Source organism: Hylobates moloch, unplaced genomic scaffold (assembly GCF_009828535.3).
Source record: "Hylobates moloch isolate HMO894 unplaced genomic scaffold, HMol_V3 SCAFFOLD_9, whole genome shotgun sequence".
Lineage (NCBI taxonomy): Eukaryota > Metazoa > Chordata > Mammalia > Primates > Hylobatidae > Hylobates > Hylobates moloch.
Genome location: NW_026652284.1, coordinates 79390577 through 79414923, shown reverse-complemented (window position 1 = coordinate 79414923; position 24347 = coordinate 79390577). Strand labels below are relative to the sequence as shown.

At 36.5% G+C, this 24347-nt stretch overlaps 1 protein-coding gene across 1 annotated transcript in view; it reads right to left on the bottom strand.

Annotated features, from left to right (window-relative positions):
• Nucleotides 1-24347, bottom strand: part of VPS13B (vacuolar protein sorting 13 homolog B) — a 915321-nt gene that overhangs the window by 810676 nt on the left and 80298 nt on the right. Inside the window, exons 6-8 of the mRNA XM_032760928.2 lie at nucleotides 16140-16321; nucleotides 11542-11716; nucleotides 3691-3959 (exon numbers count right to left, since the gene is read on the bottom strand). Of these exons, the coding sequence (XP_032616819.1) occupies nucleotides 3691-3959; nucleotides 11542-11716; nucleotides 16140-16321 (626 nt within the window). The remainder of the gene's footprint in view (nucleotides 1-3690; nucleotides 3960-11541; nucleotides 11717-16139; nucleotides 16322-24347) is intronic.

The window sequence follows — 24347 nt, the reverse complement described above, 5'->3', positions numbered from 1 at the left end:
AGCATAGAGATTTCCAGGTTCATTCATGTTTAGCACGCATCAGAACTTCATTCCTTTCTTTTTTGTTTTTGAGATGGAGTTTCACTATTGTTGCCCAGGCTGGAGTGCAATGGTGTGATCTCGGCTCACTGCAACCTCCGCCTCCTGGGTTCAAGTGATTCTCCTGCCTCAGCCTCCCGAGTAGCTGAGATTACAGGTGCCCACCACCACGCCCAGCTTTTTGTATTTTTAGTAGAGATGGGGTTTCACCATGTTGGCCAGGCTGGTCTCGAACTCCTGACCTCATGATCTGCCCACCTCAGCCTCCCAAAGTGCTGGGATTACAGGCATAAGCCACCACACCTGGCCAAAATTTCATTTTTTATGGCTGAATATTATTCCACTGTATGTATATACCACAATTTGTTTATGCATTCATCCACTGATGAAAATATGGATTGTTTCCATTTTGGGAGATCACTGATTAGTGCTACTATGAACATTTATGTTCACCAATTTGTTTGAATACCAGTTTTTTATTCTTTTGAGTACATACCTAGAAATAAAATAGCTAGATTATTTGGTAATTCTACGTTTAATTTTTTGTGGAACCACCAAACTATATTCCACAGCAGATGCAATCTTTTACATTTCTACCAGTCTTCCCATTTGCTTTTAACCAACTCCAACAAAGATTCTAACAGTGTCATACCACTGCTCTGCTCAAAATCATCCACATTGTCAAATCCAAGGATCCATTCCTTACAAATAATCTATTCCCTCCTCTTTAAAACATTTATGGTACTTACCTTCCAGTCTCTTGGTTTTCTGCCTACAATATTGATCACTTATTCTCAGCTTCCCTTGCTATTTCTTCCTAATCTTTCCAATTTCTTATCATCACCGTACCCCAGAGCTTGGCTCTAGAACCTCTTTTTTCTATTCTACACTAATTTCAGTCTTAATATGATCATGACTATATATATGTACCTAGGCAAATTTCTAATCTGAATTCTAGATCCATATATCCAACTATCCACTAAGTTACTCTACTTAAATATACAGCAGGCATCTTAAACCTATCCAAAACTAAATTCCTCATCTTCATCTCAAATCTAGTCTTCTCCCAATCCCAGTCATCTCAAAATGTCACAGCTCAACTCTTCTAGTTGTTTAAGAGCCATCCTTGGATCATCTTTTTTTTTTCATTCATGTCTCATAATAAAATCTATCAGGAAATTCTGCCTATTTGATCTTCAAAACACATCTAAAACACAATCACTTTTCATCACCCCCACTTCCTATCACCCTAGTTCAAGTCATTACCATCTCTTGCTTGAAAATTGCATTCCTATCTATTTCTTTTCCTTCCAACACAGCAGCCACAGTGATCCAGATTAAAATATAACCCAGATCATATAATTCTTCTAAAAACTGGCCAAATATTGTTTATCTCACTCAGAATAAAAGACAAACTCCTAAAAATGATCTACACAGTTTAAAACTTATGAACCACTCCAAACCTCACCACCCCTCTTGTCTTTCATACCACATTCATTCATGATATCTCATGACACTACTGACCCACTGGCTTTCTTGCTGTTTCTTGAACTCTGGTGCCTTTACATTTGTTATTACTGGAATGTTCATTCTCACATATCAATAAGGCTTCCTCTTTCGCAGGTCTTTGATTTAATATTCCCTCATAATAAGGCCTTCCCTGATCATCCCATTTTAAACTGCATAATATCCCCTCTGGTGAAAGCACTCACTATTCCTCTTCCCACTTGATTTTCTTTTTCTTTTTTTTTTTTTTTTTTTTTTTGGAGACAGAGTTTCGTTCTTGTTGCCCAGGCTGGAGTGCAACGGTACAATCTCAGCTCACCACAACCTCCACCTCCCAGGTTCAAGCAATTCTCCTGCCTCAGCCTCCCGAGTAGCTGGGATTACAGGCATGTGTCACCACGCCCGGCTAATTGGGTAATTTTTTTTTTTTTAGTAGAGATGGGGTTTCTCCATGTTGGTCAGGCTGGTCTTGAATTCCAGATCTCAGGTGATCTGGCTGCCTCGGCCTCCCAAAATGCTGGGATTACAGGCTTGAGCCACCATGCCCGGCCCCCACTTGATTTTTCTACCTAACCTTTATATTCAATGAACACAATATATACGTTATTTGTTTATAATATCAATTTAAGTTTGAAAAAGCAGGAATTTATATCTGTTCACTCTGGTATCTCTGGAGACAAAACAATGCTTAGACACAGCTAGCACTGAAAATATTTGTTGAATGAATTAAGATATTATTCAGGAATATTACATGTATGGTAATAGTATTATAAAAGTCCAGGAAACAAATAACTTAAAAATTAAGTTTGGGTTATATGTGAGAGGAAGAGAATGTAAAATGTGATCAAAGAAGAACACATGGGGGATCAAAGCTACTAGCAATTTTATATTTATTTTGGCTGAAGTGCAGGGGTACTGGGATTACAGGTGTGAGCCACCATGCCTGGCATAATTTTATATTTCTTCAAGTAAAACGGTATTTACTTTATTATTCTTTAACCTGAACATTCACGTATTTGTATATATCATACATATTTTTGTATAGATGAGAATAGATATTTTACATGCATTATTTTAATGGAGGAAGTCGTCAAGTCATGTTAAATACTGCTGGAAAAATAGCTAGAAGTGGTCCTAGTTAACAATTTTGTCCTGAAAAGCGAAAGAGATGAGGAAAGAGATAATTATATGTAAACAATCCTTAAAAAAAATTTTGTTGCAGAGGGCGGGTGGGGGGGTAGTGGCTCACGCCTGTAATCCCAGCACTTTGGGAGGCCGAGGCGGGTGGATCACGAGGTCAGGAGGTCGAGACCACCCTGGCTAACATGGTGAAACCCCGTCTCCACTAAAAAATACAAAAAATTAGCCGAGCGTGGTGGCACATGCCTGTAATCCCAGCTACTCGGAAGGCTGAGGCAGGAGAATGGCGTGAACCCGGGAGGCAGAGCTTGCAGTGAGCCAAGATGGCGCCACTGCACCCCAGCCTGGGCAACAGAGCGAGACTCCGTCTCAAAAAAAAAAAAAAAAAATTTGTTATGAAGCTGGGCGTGATAGCTAACACCTGTAATCCTAGCACATTGGGAGGCCAAAGGGGGAAAAATGCTTGAGCCTAGGAGTGAGACCAGCCTGGGCAACATGGCAAAACCCCAACTCTACAAAATATTTAAAAAAAAAAAAAAATTAGCTGGGCACAGTGGTTTGTGCCTGTAGTCCCAGCTGCTCGGGAGGCTGAAGTGAGAGGATGTCTTGAGCCTGGGAGGCAGAGGTTGCACTGAGCTGTGATTGCACCACTGCATTCCAGCCTAGGCAACAGAGTCAGACGGGAAAATTTTTGCTGTTCCTTTCTTTTTTAATGACAATATTAAGGCATGTTTGCACACCAACTGAATGATTCAATAGGGCAAAAAACTATCCATGAAGCTAATAAAAAAGAAATGTGGAGAATGCCCTAAGAAGACAGGAAGGAATCAAAATTCAAAGATTTCAAGTGGAAGAGCCATGTAATTTTATGAAGTAAGAACTGTTAGACTCTACCTCACATCTACTGAATGCAAAACAAACTTGAATAAAGCTAGAATTGTACTAACAATCCAAATTTAAGCATTAAAATTGCTAGAGATATAAACAGCAAGAGAAAAGACCTACTTTGAAAGTCACCGTTGCCTTTGTGCAATAAAATCCTATAGAAACAATAGGATCCTTCAAAGTCTGTGCTTTTTGCTGATGCATGGTTGATGCAGGATCGTTCCCAACAAAGTCTTCCTCGCCATCGTCATAACTCACAATTGCAGGCACAAAGGACCAGGCCCATGACACCCATCCCTGTGGCTGCTCCTCATCTTGCTGTGAATATAACTCTTGACCTTTATACTGAGCAGGATATTGCATATCTATTCTTGTTTCATCTTCAGAACCTATCAATTAAAATTAAGTCATTTTAAATAAGTCAAAAGGATTTAACTAAGAGCATAGAAATAGACATCCTTTAAAATTCTTCCTCCCATATCCTTCTAATATAAGGTATAAACAAATGATACGGTGATTATTGTTATTTGAAACCAATAATTTAGCATTATGACTCTCAAGTTTCTGTATGTTGTACTGTATCACTCTCCTTTAGTAGGTTATGGTTAATGTGATGTGGAAAGTAGTTTATCAACTACACATAACTTTTAACTGTATTTGATAAAGACAAAGAATAAATTAATTCTTTAACATCGCTCATGTTTTAAACCAACAATAAAAAACCTACCTCTCAAAAATAAGGCTGATATATTGAAAAACTGACTTTCTCAGAAACATAATACCACAAAGACCCAAGAAACATTCTTCATTTCCTGATCAGCACCCATGGAGGAAAAAAAAAAAATGACAAGCGCTTCTAGGCAAAATGCTCCCCTGCCCAAACAAGAATTATCCCAAAAATGAAAGCAAATATTACAATAAAATGATTTTTATATGTAGTTCAGAAAAATAATAACGTTGGGGCCTCTTTCTTACTAGCAAGTAAGAAATGTTATACTTTTCCTGTTGTACAGATGAAAAAATTATAGCCAAGAAATTTTATTTGGTTACAAATTGGCAGACCAAAGATTTAGATTCCAACCACTCTTTAATTTATGCCACCTTTGTAAAGAAAAACTCCATCAAAGTCCTTTAATATAATTCTAGCAATATGAACAAAAGAGGCATCATGAAATTTAGAAACAAAAATTACTTTTTAAAAATTTCATAGGGGCCAGGAGCAGTGACTCACACCTGTAATCCCAGCACTTTGGGATGCCAAGGTGGGCAGATCACCTGAGCTCAGGAGTTCGAGACCAGCCTGAGCAACATGATGAAACCCTGTCCCTACTAAAAATACAAAAAACTGTCTGGGTGTAAAATTCATAGGGGCCAGGATCGGTGACTTAAACCTGTAATCCCAGCACTTTGGGAGGCCGAGGTGGGCAGATTATCTGAGCTCAGGAGTTCAAGACCAGCCTGGGCAACATGGTGAAACCCTGTCCCTACTAAAAATACAAAAAAATTGTCTGAGCGTGGTGGTGTGCACCCATTATGGTCCCAGCAACTTGGGAGGCTGAGGTGGGAGAATCACTTGAACCCAGGAGGCAGGTGTTGCAGTGAGCCATGTTTCATACCACTGCACTGCAGCCTGGGTGACAGAGCAAGACCCTGGACCCTGTCTAAAAAAAAAAAAAACCACCATGGAAAAATTAGTCTTCAGCAGATTCACTCATATCTACTCTCCACTGATAAATCTATAAATACAGATACTCCTTTAAATCTTTAAATAACATCCTTCCAGGTTTTCTTATTGAAAAAGCTTTATAACTTTTAAACTCTTACGACAGGAGACTCTTGCAACATTCTACATTTATAGGTTATGAATGTTTACCTTCTTTCACCTGAGAAGGAAAAGGCTTAATAAGAATTAACTAGAGTAACTAAAATAATAGTACCAAGACACTTAAGCCATTGTAGTTCAGAATAAGTTTTATATAAGTTGCAAACCCTGTTGGGCCCACTGGCTCATTCCTATAATCCCGGCACTTTGGGAGCCCAAGATGGCAGAATCACATAAAGCCAGGAGTTCACGAACAGCCTACTGCCATATGTAGAAAGCTGAAACTAGATCCCTTCCTTATACCTTATACAAAAATTAATTCAAGATGGGTTAAAGACTTACATGTTAGACCTAAAACCATAAAAACCCTAGAAGAAAACCTAGGCAATACCATTCAGGACATAGGCATGGGCAAGGACTTCATGTCTAAAACACCAAAAGCAATGGCAACAAAAGCCAAAATTGACAAATGGGATCTAATTAAACTAAAGAGCTTCTGCACAGCAAAAGAAACTACCATCAGAGTGAACACGCAACCTACAAAATGGGAGAACATTTTTGCAACCTACTCATCTGACAAAGGGCTAATATCTAGAATCTACAATGAACTCAAACAAATTTACAAGAAAATAACAAACAACCCCATCAAAAAGTGGGCAAAGGATATGAACAGACACTTCTCAAAAGAAGACATTTATGCAGCCAAAAAACACATGAAAAAATGCTCATCATCACTGGCCGTCAGAGAAATGCAAATCAAAACCACAATGAGATACCATCTCACACCAGTTAGAATGGCCATCATTAAAAAGTCAGGAAACAACAGGTGCTGGAGAGGATGTGGAGAAATAGGAACACTTTTACACTGTTGGTGGGACTGTAAACTAGTTCAACCATTGTGGAAGTCAGTGTGGCGATTCCTCAGGGATCTAGAACTAGAAATACCATTTGACCCAGCCATCCCATTACTGGGTATATACCCAAAGGATTATAAATCATGCTGCTATAAAGACACATGCACACATATGTTTATTGTGGCACTATTCACAATAGCAAAGACTTGGAACCAACCCAAATGTCCAATAACGATAGACTGGATTAAGAAAATGTGGCACATATACACCATGGAATACTATGCAGCCACAAAAAATGATGAGTTCATGTCCTTTGTAGGGACATGGACGAAACTGGAAACCATCATTCTGAGCAAACTATCGCAAGGACAAAAAACCAAACACCACATGTTCTCACTCATAGGTGGGAATTGAACAATGAGAACTGATGGACACAGGAAGGGGAACATCACACACTGGGGCCTGTTGTGGGGTGGGGGGAGGGGGGAGGGATAGCATTAGGAGATATACCTAATGCTAAATGACGAGTTAATGGGTGCAGCACACCAACATGGCACATGTATACATATGTAACAAACCTGCACATTGTGCACATATACCCTAAAACTTAAAGTATAATAATAATAAAATTAAATTAAATTTTAAAAAAAGAACAGCCTACTGCAACAAAGTGAGACCCCCACCTCAACCAAAAACAAAACAAAACAAAAATTTATGAGCCACACTCAATGTCGTGCACCTATAGTCCCAGCCACTCGGAAGGCTGAGGCTGGAGGATTGCTTGAGCCCAGGAGTTCAAGGCTGCAGTGAGCTATGATCATGCCATCATACTCCAGCCTAGGCAACAGAGTGAGACTATGTCAATAAATAAAAAATAAATATATAAAGTAAAATAAAATTTTAAAAAGACACAAAAAAGCTTTAAATGGACAAATATTTAACACATACTTCACAAAGGCAGATAAGGGCCGATAATCACATTAAAAATTCAAAACAATTAGCCATCAAAAAATGCAAATTAAAAAACCATGAGATACCACAACACACTCATCCCAATGGCAAAAAAGTGAAAAAATACACCACTGAATGTTAGCAAGGATGTAGGCCAACTGCAACTCTCACACATTGTTGATAGGAATATAAAATGGTACAACCACATTGGAAAAAGTTATGGAAGTTTCTTTGAAAACTAAACATATAAATCCACTCTTAAGTATTTACCCAAGAGAAAGAATAGCACGTCTACGTGAAATTTGTACAAAAATATCTATGAAAGCTTTATTTATAATAGCTAAAAACGAAAAACAGCCCAACTGTCCATCAACAAGTGAATGGTAAAATAAACTATAGTATATTCACATGGTATATTCATACAATGTATGTAGCAATGAAAAGGAAAGAATGACTGCTATATGCAACAACATAGATAAATACCAAACACACTATGCTTAATGAAAGAAATCTTTTATACATATTGAGTGTTTCCATTTATATGAAATTCTAGAATCAGCAAAACTAAATCTACAGTTTTTTTTTAATTATACTTTAGGGTTTTAGGGTACATGTGCACAATGTGCAGGTTTGTTACATATGTATCCATGTGCCATGTTGATTTCCTGCACCCATTAACTAAATCTACAGTTTTAAGGAACTTCAGAACAGTGTTTTCTCACAGGGAGGCAGGCAGGTGAAAGGGGGATGACTAGAAAGGGGCATAAGACCCAAGTGAGGATCCCTCACAGACAGCCTAAGATTCTGCTCCCAGATGAGCTGCCCCGGGGCTGGACACTGAGCCACAGAGAGTTGGGCTATTGGGGGCTCTCTTCAGGAAGGAGTGGGAGCAGCTGGAGCCACAGGAGCAGCAGGTGCCCTGACAGCCCTACATCAGAGCTTTGTGTTTAGAAACTCCAGAAAGTCCTTGCTGCACTTGGAAATCGTCCCCTCGCCCCCAACTCCCACAAAGGGCCAGACAGCTAAGAGGGAGAGAAGAGCCCCTCCAAAGGCTCACCAAAATGCGCAGCTGTCTGTTCTTTACTGCTGTCCTGCGAGCCCTTAAGGCATTTCAACAATGAACATCTTGATTTTCTGTGAATTTATGGAAGAAAATGTGTCTTTTGAAACTGTACATAGTAGTATGCCCTTATCTGCAGGGAATAGTTCCAAGACCCCCGGTGAAAGCCAGAAACTGCAGGCAGTACCCAACCCTATATATACTATATATTTTTACTATACATACTACCTGAGATAAACTTTAATTTATAAATTGGGCACAATATGAGATTAACAACCATAACTACTAATAAAATAGAACGATTATGACAACATGCTGTAATAAAAGTCAAAAAAACATTCTAAAATATTTGAAAGAACATTTCACTTCTGTGTTAATTTCAGCACCCAATCTAAGTTAAAATTTTTGTTTTTACCAAGTTTATACATTTTTTCAAAACATCTGCTTTTCCACAATTGGTTTGATTTTCATTTTTATTCTTAGCAAGCACTTTATATAATAAGACCAGCATCACAATCATGAAAGTATTTTTCATATCTAAAAGTCTGTTTGTTTTAGTATCATTTTCAACTAAGGTTCATTTAATATTTACTTGTATGACATGAATGCATATATTAAAAGAATAAAAATGTACATTTTTGAAATGTAAAAAAAAAAAGTGGCATAAGAAACTATCTCAGATGTTAATGACCTATATCTTGATGAGTGTTTTGCATCACACAGGTGTATGTATTTCTCAAACTCACTGAATTTTACTTTGGAGATTTAGCCTCCAAAAAAAAACAAAAAGACCCACTTAGTAGAAACTCTAGGTAACAACAGGCAGCTGAGGGTTAGGGGTGAAGTGTATCAATGTATGTAACTTAATTTGAAAGGCATCAAAAACAATTGTATTAATAAATAGGGAAAGGGATGTTAGATGAACCAATATGTGATGAAGCAAATGTAACAGAATATCAATAGAAGACTCTAGATGATAAGTCTGTGAGTGTTCACCTTATAATAACTCTTACAGCTTTTCTATATATTTGAAATTTGTCAAGTTGGAAAAAAATAAATCAAGTATCTTCTACATGCTATGTTTGCTCCAGGTACAAGACACTGTTTCTGTCTCAGAAGTGCATTGTCTAACAAAAATTTACCCTCTAGTGTGAAATAAAGGTATGCTTTATATCTATATACTCTGATTAATGTTGTTCTCTATGCTTTATTTTAAGGTAGTAAGATTTTTTTAATGAGATAAAGTTTAAATAGCATAAAATTCAACATTTAAAGGTGTACAATTCAGTGGGATTTTTTAATAGTCACAACTTTTGCTCCTATCACCGCTATCTAATCTTAGAACATTTTCATCATTCCAAAAAGAAACCTACTTACTTGCAGTCATTCTCTCCTCCCCTCAACTCCTGGTTACTAATCTACTTCCTGCCTCTACAGAACATTTCTAATGGAATCATATCATATGTATTATCTTTTGACTGGCTGCTTTCACTTAAGATAATGCTTTCAAGGTTCATCCATGCTGTAGTCTGTATCAGTATTTCATTTTTTTTTGTATAGCTAAATAATACTCCAATGTATGAATATACCATAATTTGATAATCCATTCATCAGTTGATAGACATTTCAATTGTGTCCTGTTTTTGGCTACTATGAATCTGTTACCATGAACATTTCATATATAAGTTTTTACGTGGACATATGTTATCAATTCTCTTGATATACACGTAGGAATGGAATTGCTGGGTCAATATGGTAACTCTATGTTTAACGTTTTGAAGAACTGCCATATTGTTTTCCAAAGCAACTATACATTTTACACTCCCAACAACTTATATGAGTTCCAATTTCTCCACATCCTCACCAATATCTGTTATTTTGTATTTTTTTATTATAGTCATCTAGTACCCATGAAGTGGTATCTCATTGAGGTTTTGATTTGCTTGTTTGCTATTTGTTTATCTTCTTTGGAGAAATGTCTCTTTGCCCATTTTTAATTGGGTTATTTGCCCCTAAGTTTTAAATGCCCTTCTCTTAGGGCTTTATCTATGGAAATTAATCATCTTAAAACTTTCTGAGTCTCAGGCCCAATACCAAGTCGAAATCAGTCATTCCTTTCATCTTTCTACAACAAATCATTCACGATATTTATCAAACTTTCTGCCATTCTATCATACATCATACTTAACTAACTACTGACACATCTATCTGTCCCATTTTATCTTAAAATTCTAAGGGAAAGAAATACATCAAAATGATCTCTGTATTTTCCCACATTACATATCCTTCAATGAAGTATACATTTCATTAATTAACAGCACTAAAATAACTCAATTTAACTTAAGTGAACTTTTGCAGAAAAATTACTGATACTATTATTTACTAGGAAATCTTGAGGTATACTACTTCAACTTTTATCAAATGTATATCCTGGGTCAGGCATGGTGGCTCATGCCTGTAATCTCACCACTCTGTGATGCTGAGGTAGGCAGATCCCTTACGCCTAGGAGTTTGAGACCAGCCTGGGCAACATAGCAAAACCCTGTCTCTACAAAAAATGCAAAAATTACCCAGGCATGGTGGCACGTTCCTGTAGCCCTAACTACTTGGAAGGCTGGGGTAGAAGGATCACCTGAGCCTGGGAGGTCGAGGCTGCAGTGACCCATGAACGTGCCACTGCACTCCAGCCTGGGTGACAGAGCAAAACCCTCATTCATAAATAAATAAGTAGTACATTCTGAACACTTAAATCTATTATAAATATAAAAGTTATTTTTAGCATATAGGAGAAAATCAGAATGTTATCCAGCATGTAGATAAAATTAAAGTAGTGTAGGCCGGGCGCAGCGGCTCATGCCTGTAATCCCAGCACTTTGGGAGGCTGAGGCGGGCAGATCACAAGGTCAGGAGTTTGAGACCAGCCTGGCCAACATGGTGAAACCCCATCTCTACTAAGAAAAAATACAAAATTACACAGGCGTGGTGGTGCATGTCTGTAATCCCAGTTACTTGGGAGGCTGAGGCAAGAGAACTGCCTGAACCTGAGAGACAGAGTTGCAGTGAGCCATGATTGCACCACGGCACTCCAGCCCAGGCGACAGAGCTAGTCTCCATCTCAAAACAAAACAAACAAAAAAAAATTAAAATAGTATAAAACAACCAAAAAACAATCAGCCCATCTCATTAGAATGCTGTAAAACTCAATCTAATACATTTTTTAAAGTTTCCCAATGCTAAATGTAAGAATAGTCTTAAAGTTTTTGTTTAATAAAGCTTTACATTACCTGTAATGTTTCCTAGCATATCTTTATTATGACAAGTAGGGTCCTCTATTTCGCCTTCTTTAAAATTGCCTATTTCTCCATAGTAAAGAGCAATTCCAAGTTGCATTATACGAATAAACATAGGCAGTTGTTGATCTGTGATAGAAAGTTTCAAACTTTCTACTAAAGTATGAATCTGCATTTTGAAAAAGACATAACATCAACAAATGCATGTTTAAAAAGAGTACCTTTTACATAAAGAAATGTTTTAAAGCCTTCAAATGGCATAGCATAAAAGAAATGCTCCAAACATTTTAATACTTAAATCAAAACAATACTTACTCTAAAATCTTAGGAATTAAGTAAATTTTGCTATGATGATCAATACCATTAGATAGAAACGATATTAAACCAGATGATGTACATACAAATGGAATTAATAGTGAGAAGGTATAATCACATTAGATTTCCAGATTACTATTCCAGAAACAAAGTTAGTTATATAACCGAATAGCTACTCTATAACATTAAGAGAATAACAGTATTCTCGTCAAAAAACAGAACAATCTGTCATAACCAAGAATAATAAAAATTTTATGTCATTTTAATGAAACTCTAATCATTCTTTCCAGGTTTATTAACCATAAAGAATACATATACATCCTAAAACCATATGTTAACTGGGGAAAAGGCTAGTATTACAACTATGAAAGTATGTAAATAATAAAAATTTTTGTCAAATATGGAAAAGCAAGTGAAATGTATGTTGAAAAAAGTTTTTCAGACAAATTTTAAATAAGATTTAAATAACAAAAGTTTTCCAAATTGTAGATAAGATTTAAATGACATAAAACTTATTCAACTGATAAAATGAAACAATTATAACAAAGAAATAAGATTAACTACTAGCAAATAGGATATACAGCTATCAAAGTTCTCCTTAAAGAAAGAGACATCAGTGGAATATAAACACAACTGCAGTGTAATGGTTTCCTGCTGTTATCAAAACATGGAGTAAAACCAATTAAGCCATAAAGTCAAGTCTCTTAGAAGGTTTATTTTGACTAATGTATCTGAGTGTCTATGAAAGATGAAGTAGTAGTAATGGTAATCATCGTATTTTTAGGGCTCAAAGCACATAAAAAAAATGTATGTGAAGGGAGAGAAAAGTGTATGGGGGGACTGTGAAATAACATATTTCAAATATGAGCACAAGCTTTTAAAAACTGACCTAATAATCATACACTGAATAAACAATGAAGAGGTAAGAAAATGGGGAATGAGTGTGGGAGGTGAGCAGGAAAGGAGTATGCATGTCTGCTAAGGTTTCCTTAATTTGAAATTTCTCTGTCACATTCTTTTAAATCTTATATTGCACCAATAGCACTGGCAATAAGCAGTCAGCAAAACCAATAACAAAGAATCTGTCATAAGTATCTTTTCAAAAACTCCTTAAAATGAGTAAGATTAATACTCAGTAGAAAAATGGATAAAGAACCTGAACTGGTAAAACAAAGAACAAATGACCAGTGAATGTGTTTTCAAAAATCTAACTTCACTAATAAATGGCAATTAAATTACATATCATTTGTTGTTCAACAAGTTGGCAATTTTTAAAATATGATCATATTTAAGGATAACAAGAGTATGATATAGGCACTCCCCTTAATGTTCATGGGAGTATAACCTGGTTAAATCTTTCTGGAAACAATCTGGCAATACAGATCACAGGTCTTAAAAAAAAAAATAATTTGCAATTATACAAATCTTTCCTAAGGAATTACTCAGGAAATGTGGTCAAAGATCTATGCACAGAATTTCACTGCTCTGAGAAACTGCAAAGTAAATTTCTAAAAACAGGAGAAATGTTAAATAAATTACGTACCCATAGGATCTGTATCTCATAAACGTCATAATCACCAGAACATATGTATCTCACACAAAAAAATGGAAAATCATAAAAAGCCAACCCAACATATAAATACATTCAAAATAAACATACATGAAAGATATGAAAAGAAATAGAGGGGCCAGGCGTGGTGACTCATGCCTGTAATCCCAGCACTTTGGGAGGCCGAGCCAGGCGGATCATGAGGTCAGGAGTTCGAGACCAGCCTGGCCAAAAGGGCAAAACCCTGTCTCTACTAAAAATACAAAAATTAGCCAGGCCTGGTGGCCGGCGCCTGTAATCCCAGCTACTCGGGAAGCTGAGGCAGGAGAATCGCTTGGACCCGGGAGGCAGAGGTTGCAGTGAGCCGAGATCATGCCATTGCACTCCAGCCTGGTCAACAAGAGCAAGACTCCATCTCAAAAAAAAAGAAGAAAAGAAATACGGTATCTGGAACATGTTGAGAAACCTCTGTTTGTGAGGTAATTAATGAGGTCGACCATATCTATTTAATATATATTCCCTAGGATTAGGACTTGGAAGGATGATGAGTTTAACCCAAAATGGCAAATCTTAACATTACAATAGTATTAAAAAAAACTCAGGCAGGCATGGTGGCTCATGCCAGGAATCTCAGCACTTTGGGAGGCCTAGACAAAAGAATTACTTGAAGCTAGGAGGTTCAACATCAGCCTGGGCTGCACAGTGAGACTCCGTCTCTACAAAAAAAAAAAACAATTTAAAATGAGCCAGGGATGGAGACATGCGCCTGTAGTCCTAGCTACTTGAGAGCCTGAGGCAGAAGGATCGCTTGAGCCCAGGAGTTCAAGGTTACAGTGAAGTATGATTGTGCCACTACACTCCAGCCTGGGTGACATGGAGCCTCGAAGGTAAAGAAAAAAGGAGAGAGGAAAAAGGAGAGAGAGCGGAGGGGAGGAGAGGGAGAGGGGAGGGGAGGGGTGGGGAGAGGGAGAGGAGGGGAGAAAAAAGAAAGAGAGAAAAGAAGAAAGAAATAAAACCTCAAAAATTGATTTCAGTTGAGTATAACACATTGATATCACATATTTGGCAACTATTATACAAGTTTATTTATGTTAAGGGACTTTCTCAGTGAAATGTCATGACTAATCAGTTTTGAGAACACAAACTTATTTATATGCCAACATTAAGTTTTTCCTCATCTATTTTTACCTTCCTCTAATATAACCACATCCTAGAACAGACCATTACATTTGCACTAATGATCAAAAAGAGTATTTTATACAGTAAGCTTCCATATATCCATTACTTGCTTTCAGTGTATCTTGAATTTACCTTCACATTCCCCAACTTTACTAGAAAACCCAAGGCTTTAGAAAATAAGCATATTTCCCTGAGACAGAGCCATCAATATTACTGAGTTAATTCTTTTCCATGTTTATCTTTGCCAAAGAAGCTAAATCAAATATAGAAGGAAAAAGTAACAGAATATAAACAAACCAATATGCATTATACACCGTGTGGAAAAAAGTAAAACACAGGTGACTGAGCACTACCCAGAAAAAAAATGTACATTTTACACATTAAGTACAGTAAGGCTACATAAAATTAAAAATACTATATTTTTAATAAAATATAAGGTAACAAAAACAAAACTAATTTTTATACAGCCATACTCAAACAGGAACAGTAGTCAATACCAGTGTTCAGACACCTAACTCCAGCCCTTCCATCACAGAACTTTGACAGTCAGAGGCAAGTAGTTCAACAATAAACATTTACTCCACATTAAAACCTAGTTAATGGAATCAGAAGTCACTGAATTCCTTTTCCAAGATACAATGATAGGCAGACAAACAATGTTCAGAAAACTGTTAAATAAGACAACAATATTTACGCTTAGATACTAACCACATACATTGAAAACATACACTACATTAGAGAGAAAATTTTCACATGTATCAAAAGACATGTCCTGTTCTCACTTAGAAGTAGAAGCTAAATCTTGGGTATACATGGACATAAAGATGGGAACAACAGAGAGTGTGGACTCTAAAAGGAGGGAAGGAGGGAGAAGGAAAAAGGGCTGAAAAACTTCCTTTTGGGTACTATATTCACTATCTGGGTGACGGTATCAGTGGGAGCCCAAACCTAAGCATCACACAATATACCCTTGTAATAAATCCCTTAATCTTAAATAAAAATGCAAATAAAAAATAAAAAGACATGTCCTGAATAACTCCCTAAGATTTTAATTACATTTTAAAAATCATAAATCAAAAGCTAAAACTTCTTGAACCAATAAACTAAAATATTAGGTTAGTATATCAAGCTTTACAAAGTCACCTCGTAAAGAGAAGAAAAAGTATAGATAGCAGATCATGCTGAACAGATTATAAGAACTGAAATACAGAATACTGATGTGCAGTCCACTGTGGGTATAAATATACCTTTTAATATTATTTCCTCTATCTACTTGAAGAGAGAAACACTAATAAACAGCTGGAAAAACTAAAAAAAAAAAAAAAATTACAGTTACAGAAAAAAGCTGTCTCTAAACTCTAGTAGAATACGTTATACAGAAATGTATAAATACAACACAAAAATCATAAACATAAAATTTTTATAAAAACAAATGGCATACATATTTATAAGGTTAATTTCGTCATTTGTTAATAATGATTAGCATCCACAAGAGTCAATAAACAAAATAAAGACATGCAACTTAGCTGCAAAAAAAAGAGATACCTACTTTAATAACAGATGGCATCTTGGAATTTAGGTTATCATATGTAAAATGAAGACGAGTTCTGAAGGAACATTTGTACAATAAAGGATCCTGGTAAAATTCTATTTTACCACTGGCATTCCGTTTATCAAGACAAACTGTACAGTCAGAAAAATTGATAACCTTTCTCAGCACCAAATCAGTTGCTAAAAAGAAAAGAAAACATTTTAAGTAAAAAGGAAAATCAGCAGGGGAAAGGCAACTATTATTTATTAGTATAAATAGTAATAAAATTAATAATAACAGAAAATAAGATTCATGGAGCATTTAATACATAATGCCAGACCATATGCAATGAACTTTTCATTTTATTATGCAATTTAAATCTTCCAACAACTTTATGAAATAGGCACAAGTCTCCCCATTTTACATATGAAGAATCAGAGACCTAATTAGTTTGCCCCCAATCTGCATGGCACATTAACTACAAATTTTTTTAATTATGAAAAATTTCACTACAGTTCTCTTACACAATGAGATAAAAATAAAATTCTTAAGAATCCATATTAAAGATAATTTTTTGAAGAAGTCATTCATTTAACATTCATTTTGTATTAAAAAAACTCACTGCTACTCTAAACTTGCACTATCCAATATGGTAGCCACCAGCCATATGTGGCTATTTAAATTAATTAAAATTATATAAAAATAAAAATTCAGGTCCTTGGTTGCACTAGCTATATTTCAAGTGCTCAACAGCCAAATGTGGCTAGTGGCTACCATATTGGAGAGAGAAGATATAAAACACTTGTATTATCACAGAAAGGTCTAGTGGGCAACACCACATTAACTAATAAAGAAATCACCAATAACAGTCTAGAGTATATTTTCAAAGGAATAAAAATAAAACAATTGATGGTAAAGTATAAAAGTATGAAACAAAGCCTTTAGCAAATCAATATTTCTTATTTCTTAACTGATAAGCAATTCCTAGGTAAATATCAGGCCCAAATCTACTTGCCCAGTGATTTTAAGTTAGCCAGGGGAATTTAAAAAACAATAAAATGTGTTTTAGTTCAGGTTGTAACACTATTTCTGAGTATATCCTGGCAACTTCTTTTTTCTTTTTTTTTTTTTTTTGCAGGGAATAGAAAACCATTTATTTATAGATTTAGGGAGCACAGTGTCATTTTGTTACATGGATAAAATGTCATGTTTGTTACATGCACAGTGGTGAAAGTTTGGCTTTTAGTTTAACTATCACCTGAATAGTATACATTATGCCTGTGAAATAATTTCTCATCCCTTACTCCCTGCCAACCCCCTGCCCTTCCAAGTCTCCAGTGGCTATTATTCCACTCTCTCTGTGTACACATTATTTAGCTCCCAGGTAATAGGTTTAATACCCAGTAGGTAGTTCTTCTGATCCTCTCCCTCCTTCCACCCTCCACCCTCAAGTAGGCCCCTGTGTCTGTTGTTCCCCTCCTAGTACCCATGTGTTCTTGTTGTTTAGCTTCCACTTACAAGTGAGAACATGCAGTATTTGGTTTTCTGTTCCTGTGTTAGTTTGGTTAGGATAATGGCCTCTAGCTCTATCCGTTGCTGTAAAGGACATGATCTTGTTCTTTTTTATATCTGCATAGTATTTCACACAGAAAACCAATTTCTTTTCTGTTTTGTTTGTTTTTTGAGACAGTCTCACTTTGGCCTGATCTCGGCTTACTGCAACCTCTGCCTCCCAGGTTCAAGCAATTCTTGTGCCTCAGCCTCCCAAGTAGCTGGGATTACAGGTGTGCACCACCATGCCCAGCTAGTGTGTGTGTGTGTGTGTGTGTGTGTGTGTGTGTGTGTGTGTGTGTATGTGTGTGTGTATTTTTAATAGAGATGGGGTTTTGGCATGTTGGCCAGGCTTGTCTCGAACTCCTGGCTACAAGTGATCCACCCACCTTGGCCTCCCAAAGTGCTGGGATTACAGGTGTTCCTGGCCAAAAACCTATTTCTTAAGTAAGTTATCAGTTAGTTATTTGTTAAGAATATTTTCAACGGAAAGTAATGAAGTACCCAACTAACTGTGTATTAAGCAGTAAGACATTTGATTATGTCACACAATAATAGTGAAAGTAGGCAGTCCCATGTTTTATGAAAAAAACAGCAATATCCCCAAGGACCCTGGTTCTTTCTCCCTATCTTTCTACCATCTTTTTTTTTTTTTTAATTATAATTTAGGTTTCAGGGTACATGTGCACAATGTGCAGGTTTGTTACATATGTATCCATGTGCCATGTTGATTTCCTGTACCCACTAACTTGTCATTTAGCATTAGGTATATCTCCTAATGCTGTCCCTCCCCCCTCCCCCCACCCCACAACAGTCCCTGGAGTGTGATGTTTCCCTTCCTGTGTCCATGAGTTCTCATTGTTCAATTCCCACCTATGAGTAAGAACATGTGGTGTTTGGTTTTTTGTCCTTGCGATAGTTTACTGAGAATGATGGTTTCCAGTTTTATCCATGTCCCTACAAAGGACACGAACTCATCATTTTTTATGGCTGCATAGTATTCCATGGTGTATATGTGCCACATTTTCTTAATCCAGTCTATCGTTGTTGGACATTTGGGTTGGTTCCAACTCTTTGCTATTGTGAATAGTGCCGCAATAAACATACGTGTGCATGTGTCTTTATAGCAGCATGATTTATAGTCCTTTGGGTATATACCCAGTAATGGGATGGCTGGGTCAAATGGTATTTCTAGTTCTAGATCCCTGAGGAATGGCCACACTGACTTCCACAATGGTTGAACTAGTTTACAGTCCCACCAACAGTGTAAAAGTGTTCCTATTTCTCCACATCCTCTCCAGCACCTGTTGTTTCCTGATATTTTAATGATGGCCATTCTAACTGGTGTGAGATGGTATCTCACTGTGGTTTTGACTTGCATTTCTCTGATGGCCAGTGATGATGAGCATTTCTTCATGTGTTTTTTGGCTGCATAAATGTCTTCTTTTGAGAAGTGTGTTCATGTCCTTTGCCCACTTTTTGATGGGGTTGTTTTTTTCTTGCAAATTTGTTTGAGTTCATTGTAGACCACTGCTCAATGAAATAAAAGAGGATACAAACAAATGGAAGAACATTCCATGCTCATGGGTTGGAAGAATCAATATTGTGAAAATGGCCATACTGCCCAAGGTAATTTATAGATTCAATGCCATCCCCATCAAGCTACCAATGACTTTCTTCACAGAATTAGAAAAAACTACTTTAAAGTTCATATAGAACCAAAAAAGAGCCCGCATTGCCAAGTCAATCCTAAGCCAAAAGAACAAAGCTGGAGGCATCACGCTACCTGACTTCAAACTATACTACAAGGCTACAGTAACCAAAACAGCATGGTACTGGTACCACAACAGAGACATAGATCAATGGAACAGAACAGAGCCCTCAGAAATGATGCTGCATATCTACAACTATCTGATCTTTGACAAACCTGACAAAAACAAGCAATGGGGAAAGGATTCCCTATTTAATAAATGGTGCTGGGAAAACTGGCTAGCCATATGTAGAAAGCTGAAACTGGATCCCTTCCTTACATCTTATACAAAAATTAATTCAAGATGGATTAAAGACTTAAATGTTAGACCTAAAACCATTAAAATCCTACAAGAAAACCTAGGCAATACCATTCAGGACATAGGCGTGGGCAAGGACTTCATGTCTAAAACACCAAAAGCAATGGCAACAAAAGCCAAAATTGACAAATGGGATCTAATTAAACTAAAGAGCTTCTGCACAGCAAAAGAAACTACCATCAGAGTGAACAGGCAACCTACAGAATGGGAGAAAATTTTTGCAACCTACTCATCTGACAAAGGGCTATCCTGGCAACTTCCAATTAATTCAACATTTTATTTTATAAGTTTTTAAAAAGTAGAAATTAAAGAAGATGTGTCTAAACAGTATTATTGGCAGATAAGTTTCAAAGTTGTCTGTTAGTTGAAAAAAATATATGACTACCATATTTCAAATTTACATATTATATGAATAATGATTTAGTTACTAATATTATATATGTACACAAATTAAGAAATTACAATAGTAGGACTAGAAATGAGAAAAAAAATCCTGTAGGTGTTTCCTTCCCTCTTTATGATAACAATTATCATTTTCTGAGTATTTGCTATTACTCAGATACTACACTAAGTCTTTCACATCTCTTATCTGACAATATTTACATGGTCCTGTTAAAAAATGTGAAAACTGAGGCACAGTGGTAATAGTTTGTCTACTGTTTTTTTTTTGGTTTTTTTTGTTTTTTTTTGAGACGGAGTCTCGCTCTGTCGCCCAGGCTGGAGTGCAGTGGCGCAATCTTGGCTCACTGCAAGCTCCGCCTCCCGGGTTCACGCCATTCTCCTGTCTCAGCCTCTCCGAGTAGCTAGGACTACAGGCGCCCGCCACATCTACTGTTATACAGTTTATAAAGATCAGAGCTGTAATTCAAACTCTGGCAACCTTACTGCAGAGTGCATGTTTTTATCTACTGTGCTATAAGAATGTAAGCTATTCAGGCCAGGCATGGTGGTGCATGCCTATAATCCCAGCACTTTGGGAGGCCGAGGCGGATTGCTTGAGGCCAAGAGTTCAAAACCAGCCTAGGCAAAGTGGTGAAACACCATCTCTACTACAAATACAACAATTAGCTGGGTGTGGTGGCAAATGCAGAAAATCACAGCTACTCAGGAGACTGAGGCACAAGAATGGCTTGAACCCAGGGGTGGAGCTTGCAGTGAGCCAAGATCACACCACTGCGCTCCAGCCTGAACAACAGAGTAAGACTCTCTCTAAAAAAATAAAAAAGAAAGAAAAAGTGAAGTATTCATATTTCAAGGATACCCTAGAACCTAGACAATTATTATTCAGTGAAAGAGGACATTACTGTTTTAAAAGTGTTTTTTCTTAAACACAAAATATAACAGCAACTATATTTCAAAAACTTAGGAAATGAATTCTAATTTTTGGCACTTACTTTAGAAATGTGCTACAATTTAATCAGTAAAATATTATTCATCACTGAAATTAGGGCTCTACAACTATATATGCCAATATATAGAAATATTAAAAGCATAGTATTGACTGAAAACGGCAAACCCAAAATACAACATATAAGAATACTATTTTTAAAAAGAGGGTAGGAAGCTTATTCAAAGAAATAGAGAAAACTTCCAAAACCTGGAGAAAGCAATCAAAGAAAAGCCTAAGACCTTTGGATTCACTGTCATATTCTACCAAACATTTAAAGAACTAATAGCAATATTCACAAACTGTTCCAAAAAATTGAAGTGGAGGGAATTCTTCCAAAATCATTTCCATACTATCCAAAGCAATCTATGAAATCAATGCAATCCCTATCAAAATACCAATGACATTTTTTCACAGACATAAGAAAAAACAATCCTAAAATTTTTATGGAACCACAAAGACCCTAAATACGCAAAGCAACCCCAAGCAAAAAGAACACAGCTGGAGGCATCATACTCCCTGACTTTAAAATATACTAAAAGCAATAATAACCAAAACAGCATGGTACTGGCATAAAAAGAGACACATAGCCCAATAGAATAAAATCAAAAACCCAGAAATAAATCCATGCATTTACAGTCAACTGATTTTCTATATAGGGGCCAAGAAAACACACTGAGGAAAAGAACAGTCTCTTCAATAAATGGTGCTGGGAAAACTGGATATCTATATGCAGAAGAACAAACCCAGACCCTTATCTCTCACTATTTACAAAAATCAACTTGAGATAGATTAAAGACTTAAATGTAAGACCTGACATTGGTCTAGGCAGAGAATTTATGACTAAGACCTCAAAAGCATAGGCAACATGCTTTTGAATATAAATCTTCCTGCCATAAAGACACGCGCATGTGTATGTTCATTGCAGCACTATACACAATAGCAAAGACATGGAATCAACCTAGATGCCCAACAACAGTGAACTAGATAAAGAAAATACGAGACATATACACCATCGAATACTACATAGCCATAAAAAAGGATGAAATCATGTCCTTTGCAGCAATATGGATAGAGCTGGCAGGCATTATCCTAAGCAAATTATGCAGGAACAGAAAACCAAACACTGCATGTTCTCAATTATAAGTGGGAGCTAAGCACTGAGTATACATGGACACAAAGAAGGGAACAATAAATACCAAGCCTACTTGAGGGTGGAGGGTGGGAAGAAGGTAAGAATCAAAAAACTAACCATCAGGTACTATGCTCATTACTTGAGTGACAAAATAATCTGTACACCAAATACATGCAACATGCAATTTACCCAAGTAACAGACCTGCACATGTACCCCCTCAACGTAAAATACAACTTGGAAAGGAAAAAAAAGAAATATTAATTCTCACAGATAATATGGATGGTAATAAATTGATTTAACCATTTTAGAGAACAATCCAGCAATATAAAACATAACTGAATATTTACATACTCAGTTATTCTTTTCCTGATCATAATTTACAGAATTCAAACACATAACAAGGAAACATAAAAAAGGATGTACATTCCAGCATTATGGGCAATGTCAATATTTTAGAACAACTTGAATGTCAACCACATGGGAGATGATAGGATTCTGCCTCTAACAGTAGAAAAGATTAGATATTCTGAAGAGCTTTATACTGAAATAAAAGTCTTGGAAATTATTAAAAAAATATATGTAAGGGGAAGGAATGAGTTAAAGGAGAAGGAATAGATAGATGGCCCAATTATTTTATTTTTTAATCCATTATGGCAAGTATTTAGTGCAATCTGATTTGGTGTTAATTGAACATCTTACGTTTATTGGTCTTTGGGGTATACTCTTTTTTACGTGTTTGTTCAAGTCTCTTGTCCATTTTTCTATTGAGTTGTCTATTTTTTTCTTATTGATTTATAGAAGTTACATATTGTGGATATAAGTATATTGTGAATTTTATGTATCAAGAATATACACTTCCATCTGTGGCTTGTCTTTTTACCCTCATAAAGATATTACAATTCTTATTTTAACTGCAATATTTTAATACAGCCTCATGCATTACTTGTTAGTTAAAAAAAAATGGCATTACTATTATGAAAACACTATTTGTCAGTATCTCTGAAGCTTAACATAGGCCTACACTATGACCCAGTAATTTCACTCCTAGGCATATACCCAACAGAAATGTATGTATATGTCCACCAAAGGACATGTATGAAAATGTTCCCTATAGCATTATTCATTATAGCCAAAACTGGACTTAATTAAATCCATATCAATGGTACACTGAGCAAAAAAATATTTTATTCACAACACGGACCACACCTGCAAACTCGCCATCCCACATATATCCAGGAAAGACCAGTGCAGGCAGAACCCCAGCCCTTGCTCACCTGATTGTGCAGGGAGAGGGAATAGATATATACACACAGAAATGAACTATTGTTACAGACAAAAACCTGAATAAATTTCACTTACATAATATTGAGCAAAATAATCTAGGCCCAAAATACATACGGTTCCATTCATACAAAAATTTAAAAAGAGTCAAAACCCTACTATGGTGTCAGATGTCAGTAAAGTGGCTGCTTTGGGGAAAGAAGGAGCAGTAGTAAGTGAGTATATGTACAACAAGCACTTCTGGGTGCTGACATTGTTCAATTTCTTGAGCTTGGTGGTGGTTACAAGAGTATGTTCATTTTGTGGTATGTCGTTTAGCTATGTGGGTTTTTTGTTTGTTTGTTTGTTTTGGGGTTTTTTTTTTTTGAGGTGGAATCTCACTCTATCGCCAAGGCTAGAGTGCAGTGGCACAATCTCGGCTCACTGCAGCCTCTGCTTCCTGGGTTCAAGCGATTCTCCTGCCTCAGCCTCCCAAGTAGCTAGGATTACAGGCACCTGCCACCATGCCCAGCTAATTTTTTTTGTATTTTTAGTAGAGATGGTGTTTCACCATGTTGGCCACGCTGGTCTCAAACTCCTGACCTCAGGTGATCCGCCCGCCTCAGCCTCTCAAAATGCTGGGATTACAGGCGTGAGCCACCACACTCGGCCAGCTATGTGTTTTTGCTTAACGCTCTTTCTTGCATGTTATGCTTCAATTAAAAAAAATTATTTAAAAAAAACTAATAAAAGGGAAAATAATAGTTTCTTCCTCAGAGAGTTAAAGGGTTAAACAAGATAATTAACATAAAATATATAACAC